Raw genomic sequence first — 6,832 nt, 5'->3', positions numbered from 1 at the left:
TAAGAGCGGTCAAGTAATGTTCTATAATAAAGAATGATTGAACCGAATGATAAATTTGGTGAAAAGATAAAATCTTGATTTGCAGATTGCTCATACGACAATTGAGTTAAATCCTCGCTAACAATTAAATTTAGCTAAACAAGGATCAAATCATATTTAGATTAGTGATAACCTACACACTGCACTTGTTTACCATATCTCAGGAATATATATATTTTTTTATTTGAAAAATTCCAAAACAAAGTCTGCCAATTACTTTTCTTTCACAAACTATGTTTGAGCAAACAAATGCTTTCTGTTGAAATCGAGAACTAAATTTCACCGCATAAACACGATCTCAACAAATGAACTGAGACTCTGTATAAACGTAAACAGCAAGAGAATACTGATTCTGGAGATTCACGTGCAAGAGTTTGCATTAGGTTCTTCAAAATGTTGAGTGACACAGAAAATTATTTAAACCAAGTTAGCAAATAGGGAAGCTGTGGAGAACAGTGATGGGATTGTCTAAATAAAAAACTATGACAAGGATCATAAAGGGAGCCAAATAGAAACATGCTCAATGTTGCTGGTTTTCTTCTCGTACGATGCTAACACACTGTCCAGGATGAATCAAGGTGTCATCTTTGAAGTGAAAAAAGACGGTAAAAAGAGGCCGCGGAAGCTACCAAGAATAGCAGAAAAATACACCGCCATTAAAGAATCCACCTGAAAGAGAACAATCAAAACCATAATGAACAGTGACGATGGCAACAAGCGAAAGATAAGCAAATATTTGACCACAAAAAGTACACTGTTTCCAGAGGATTAGGTAAGAATGAAAATAACAGTCCGCTTCATTTGAGGAAGTCAGCAAAAGCATCAGTCTTAAACTCAGCGATAAAACCCTACTATCTAGTACAAGGTTCACAATAGCCTCAAATTGCTACTCCTTCCGGTCCACTTTAATTGATTTTTTTGGCTGTTTTCACACATATTAAGGTACCCACCTTACTTTTAGCATTAATTACTAATGAAATTGACCATATTAACCTTAGTTTGTTCATTGGAAATACAACAAATCCTCCTAGGCTCATTATTCCAAGGGCAACTTTGGAAAAAAGAAGTTGATTCCTTCTTTATATATGAAAAAATCAAATATTATGGACCACAAAAAAAAAAGCCAAAAATCAATTAAAGTGATACAACAAGAGCAAAAGATTGGGTCATATTCAGCTGCCAATGAAAGTGTTGAAAAAGCTTTGAGTCTTAAAAGTTGGTAAGACCCTTTTCTCTTGATCAGCACATCTTATGCTAAGATCGATATCTTACTACCCAGCCATTAGCATCTACGGCCGAAAGCTAATATTGAATAATTTTCTTTTCTGATCGGTAGTAATAATTTTCTTAGTAATTTATGACAAAAAGATCACCAGCAAGTAAACAAATCTTGATTACCACAGCAAAGAACAAGAACAGAGAAGAGAGATGGAGTAAATTCCATAGGAGGCAAGGTTGCATAGAAACAGCAGGATGGTTGAAAATACAATTAAGTATATAGCAATTCACCATTATTGAATGAAAGTTATCTCCAATCACTCTGAGGAACTTGCTAGTTTAATAAAGTTCCAAAATGCAATGGAGCTCCGCAAGATGTGACAAAACAGATGCAATCTTTTTTATCACACAACCAAGAAAAATTCTGTAAGTAGGAACTAGTCCATCAAAGAACCTTGAGAGACTGGTGCAATAGCCTTTCAACATGTTATACAAGGTTATGCCATTTAATGTTTCATCATCTTAAACACACTAAATAACAAATCACCAAGACATTTTCCCTAATTGTTTCCTTCATTGAATAAATCATAACGTAAGGAGTATCGATCCTCAACAATGACCACTCAACATGCTCAACAATCACCACATACTAAACATGAAACATTCTCAATAATCCCCACCGAACCCCTTATCACTGGAACTATGATGAAATCATGAGTTTTCTATCTTTATATAGTCTTAAAGAAAAGCAATCAAGCCTTCGAAATGTGAGCAGAATCCCCTTATCTGCTCTCCAATTTAATCTCTGCGCTCCACCACTTTTAACTACAGTGTCCTGATTTTGCAATTCATTACATCTTCTGTCCCATGATATCAGAACTTTTTTCCTTCCAAGAGTCAAAGAAAGTGACCTTTAACTAATTTCTTTAAGTAGAACAAATGCAGTTTTTATAATTATTACCTATGTATGGCAAATTTGCTCAAAAATTGTTTCTCTTATAATTTTAGAAAACTAAATTTTATTTTGCATAAAAGTAAATTATTTTAAGTCCACATTAAATATAAAAGCAAAACTAATCCTTAAAAAATATAAACCTTACAAAAATGACAGATCAAGTGAATTAATTTGATATTTCTACTGCGAGTTTGTGTCCCTTTGATCACAGAGAGGTCTGGTGACTTTGAAATTTTTGAGATAAGTTGATCGACCCATAACAAACTCAACGAAATTAAAAACAATAATGTAAACAATCAAAATATGAAACATACGATTTTACCAAAAGATAAATACATAAGCAAACTACTAGCATTTGCATCAAATGATTACCTACTCAACGATTGAGTCCGAGAAGCATATTCTGTTGCTTAGGCAAGTAAACAACATTAGGAGTCTTAGCCAAAGTCCCAGCAATTTCTCTCGAAGCTTCTATCCTTCTCAGCTCAATCAAACCCATTCCAGCAGCCGCAGTAGCATCCGAAATCAGCTTAGCTGATTCACTCTCTCCTTCAGCCCTAATAATCGCCGCCCTCCTCTCTTGCTCAGCCTTCATCACCACGAATTTCGACCTCTCAGCCTCCTGCTGAGCCACCTGCTTCTGCTCCACAGCTTTCGAAAACTCAGCTCCATACGACAAGTGCGTGATCGCCACATCATCGAGCTCGATGTTGAAATCCTTGGCGCGTCGGATCAGGCTCTCACGAACGAGAGCGGAGACCTGTGGACGCTCCGTGAGGAGCTGATCAGCGTTGAATTGAGCCACGACGGCTTTGAGCACCTCGTTGCCGATCGAAGGGAGGACCTTTTCGTCATATTCGGTACCTAAGGTTTTGAAAATGTCGGGGAGGCGGGAGACTTGAGGGCGAGAGAGGATACGGAGCGTGAGGTTAACCATCTGGAGATCTTTCGTTCCGGAGATTGAGGAGAAAGTGTGGGGCCTAGTACGGATATCGAAGATGAAGGGCTTTTGTAGCCATGGGATTAAAAAGTGGGTCCCTTCACCTACAGTTTCGTCTATGACTCCACGGAAGCGGTCGAAGAGAACGGCGCGTTGGCCTCCGTCGACGGTGTAAAGGGAGGAATTGAGAACTGCGCCCCCGAGGCCGAGGCTGAAAGCGGCTCGGGCAAGGTTTGTGAGGAATGAAACTGCAGCTTGGCTACTACCCATTGTTGTGTGTAGAAAACAGAGAGAGAGAGAGAGAGAGAGAGAGAGAGAGGGATTTTGATAAGGGTTTAAGAGAGAAGAAGAACAAGAAGATTGAGGGGTTTTAGGGAAGGGTCTGGATTGTTCTGCAAGTGAAAACCTAAACACCTCAATGGAGCAGACGGGTTTGGATTTGCAGAGTTATTAAAGCCCATTACACTTTGTATCTTTTCGTATAACTAGTTTTTAGACAAGAATTGTTAAGAATTTTTTGGATTGGAAAATGGATAAATGAGTGGGTTAAGATGGCAGGGGCCTTTTTAATATTTTCAAAATTTGCGCACCTATTAAAGTTTGAAAAACTTTATTTCACCTAAATTTTCCGCCAGTTTCTCTTTCTACTCTCTACTCTCTTTTTTCTCTCTCACTCAACCCCGACCACAAGTTTTCAGCGGCATCCGACAAGAATCAAGCTTCGATTTTGAGTGGAATCGTCTCTATAGACCCAATAAGCACTGTATAGTTCCTCAAAACTTGTCAATTTTGATAAATCCTAAATTTTTTATTTTTTTTTTCCGTTTCTTACATTTGTGATTTGGGATTTTGTAAAGGGATTCGTTCATGTGCATGTTCAAGTTCGATTGGGTTGTGTATAACCATATCTTATATGGCGTGGGTGGTTATCTTTGCTTCTTGGACTACCTCTGGGATCTTTATTTTAGATTTTTATCGGACTGGCGACCTAATGTTGATAAACCACTGGCTGATTGTCGTCTAGTCATAGATGTTTGTTGGAATTGGGGCGTATTTTTTTTGTTCCGATCATAAGTTTTAAATTATTAAATGTGACATTGCATATTTGCATGTAGGTAACATGAGGAAGAAGTCAATTGCTAAGAAGCATATTCATTCGGCAACGATAGCAATTGCACAACCTTCAATGTCTCCAAAAAGAAAACAAATGCAAAAACACAAGAAGCTTCGCCTAGTAAAGCAAATGTTGGGCCTTCAAAAACTACTACCAAAAAATGAAATATAGATACTTCTGAAGCTTCCCCTAGTGAAGGAAATGCTGATATTTTTAAGCGTGATAGGAGGAAAAAGAACATAAAGCCATCAAAGTCTACCAGTAAAAAAAGAACAAGATCAAGGTCTAGATTAGTTGACGAGTACATGCTTGTTATTATAGAATCTATTTCAAGGAGTTTAGCATTAGAGGGTGTTGATGAGGATGAGGAAGAAGACTTGGACATAAATTCAACACAAACTCAAATGGAAGAACAGGTTTCTGAAAAAGCAATTGTCGAAGAAGAAAACGATAGTGATGATGAATCTTTAGGTTTAGAGGATGATGAAAATGGTGATTATGCTGTAGAGGAGGATGAAAATGGTGATGTTGCTCAGGAGGTTGATAAAAATGCTAAAGAAGAAGAAATAGAAGCAAAAAGATGATGATGAAGATGATGAAGATGATGAACAACCTGAAGATGGTGAAGATGAGTTGGAAAGTGAAACACATGCAGCAGTTGAAGGTGACCAGGATCCTCTGTCAATTCCTGTGTTTGTAAGGGTGATTGGCACATCTAAATACAACTTCAGGACCTTTCTAAGAAAGCATAGATATTTTCTGGCCAAGATTAGTGTGAGGTCTAGGATCAACCAATTCCATGAGTTCAAGGAAAAAATCAGAACACTCAAATTGATGGAAAAGTTTGATAGTAGTTGTTTTGAATAGTTTGCAAAATTTTTAGGGCATTGGACATAGTTCAATGGATAGCTTGTCCATTCCATGTTGATTCGCCAAATTTATTGCACGAAGAAGCACGAGTTATGGTTTTTAGTTGGAGACAAGCATGTTCACTTTGGATTGAGGGAGTTTTCTATGATGACTGAATTGAACTGTGGTGCCAAACCCAGTAAAGAAGAAATGGACAAAGTGTTGGAGGATGGGGAAGGATTCTGCAACAAAGTTTGTGTAACTAGCAGGAAGGGGTGAAAGCAGAGAAGCTTTTGATGATATTGAAGTCAAAGAGTTTATGACAAAAGAGAGGTTTAATCTTTCGTTGGTGTGGTTTGTCCATTCAATCTTGCTTGCAAAGGATAACATAGTGTGCGTTGATAAGAAGTGGATTTGTATGACTGACAATGTGGAAGTTTTCATGAAATATCTGTAATGACCCGACCAGTCGTTTTGAGCTTTAAGGTTCCATTTAGTTGTTTGAGGTCTTAAAAAACTTTTGTGTATTGTGACTTGCATGCATGGTCGGATTTTAATTTCGACGTTTTAGAATGAATTTCGATGAGAGGTTCTCACTTTAGAACCTTAAGTTGAAAATATTGATCGAGGTTGAATTTTGTGAAAATGACATCGGAACGGTGTTTTGACTGATCTGATAGGTTCGTATTATGATTTTAGACTTAGGCGTGTGCCCAGAATCGAATTCGGAGGTCCGTAGGTTGTGTGTTGTTTTGCCGAAAGTTGGCAATTTAAGATTTTGAATTTTTATAAGTTTGACCATATGTTGACTTTGTATTTATCGTGTTTGGATTACTGTTTAGGGACTTGGAATAAGTCCGTTTTGTCATTTGATACTTGTCCTTAAAGTTTGACGTCGTTCCTAGTTGAGTTGATAGGAATCAGATGCGCGATTGTATTTTTAGAAGTTCTTGAGTTTCATGTTGAATTCTTGTGTTTTGAGGTCTGATTCATGATTTCGGATGTTATTTTAATGATTTGATCGCACGAGCGAGTTCGCGTTATATTTTTATACTTGTGGTGATGTTTGGTTTAGAGCCCCGAGGGCTTGGGTGAGTTTCAGACATGTTGCTGAGTGATTTGATAGAGTTTGAGCACTGCTGGTTCTGTGCAGAAGCTTTATGTTTCGCAATTGTGAGAAATGAGTCGCATTTGCGATGTTAGTATAGGTGTGTTAAGGTCGTATTTGTGAACAAAGAGTTCGCCTTATGTGAAGGAGGGGCTGGGCAAGTTGTCTCTCATTTGCAATTAATCAGGTCACATTTGCGAGTGTCCATTGTTCATTTTTGCGAACTTTATGTTGCATGTGTGACTCTAGCAGGGATGTGGGATTTTTGCTTTTGTGACGGATTTCTCGCATTTGCGAACCTCGGAACGCAATTGCAACACCTGCTATTGACATAAGAGCTGAGGGACGGGATTTTGGTCTCATTTTCATATTTTGGAACCCTAGATTCGGTAGGAGGCGATTTTGAAGAGGGATTTTCATCTACAAGCTTTGGGAAAGTGATTCTAATATATTTCTAATCATATTCCATCAATATATCTTTGACTTTAACATCAAAATTATGTGAATGAAAGTAAAAATTTGTGAAACTTTATCATGTTTTTGAAAAATAAATAAATAAGAATTTGAGTTTTAAGAGTCGATTTGGACTCGGATTTTGAAACTAATCAC

At 37.5% G+C, this 6,832-nt stretch overlaps 1 protein-coding gene across 2 annotated transcripts; it reads right to left on the bottom strand.

Moving 5' to 3' along the window:
- Positions 1-398: 398 nt before the first annotated feature.
- Positions 399-3,629, bottom strand: LOC107767447 (prohibitin-3, mitochondrial-like). 2 transcript variants are annotated; one of them, XM_016586455.2, is made up of 2 exons: positions 2,585-3,629; positions 399-708 (listed from the first exon to the last, which is right to left on the bottom strand). In XM_016586455.2, the coding sequence occupies exon 1, from the start codon at positions 3,420-3,422 to the stop codon at positions 2,589-2,591; it is 834 nt and encodes a 277-aa protein (XP_016441941.1). In that variant the 5' UTR covers positions 3,423-3,629; the 3' UTR covers positions 399-708; positions 2,585-2,588. The 2 variants fall into 2 exon arrangements, with proteins under 2 accessions (XP_016441941.1, XP_016441942.1); XM_016586456.2 differs by having other exon boundaries at positions 2,589-3,623.
- Positions 3,630-6,832: the final 3,203 nt, after the last annotated feature.

This window comes from Nicotiana tabacum, chromosome 16 (genome assembly GCF_000715075.1).
Source record: "Nicotiana tabacum cultivar K326 chromosome 16, ASM71507v2, whole genome shotgun sequence".
NCBI classification, from domain to species: domain Eukaryota; kingdom Viridiplantae; phylum Streptophyta; class Magnoliopsida; order Solanales; family Solanaceae; genus Nicotiana; species Nicotiana tabacum.
Note: the sequence above shows the minus strand (reverse complement) of the source record. Positions and strands in the feature narration are given on the sequence as shown.

Excerpts from the sequence above, each read along its gene's own strand:
- LOC107767447 (XM_016586455.2), bottom strand. The coding sequence starts at position 3,422 with ATGGGTAGTAGCCAAGCTGCAGTTTCATTCCTCACAAACCTTGCCCGA.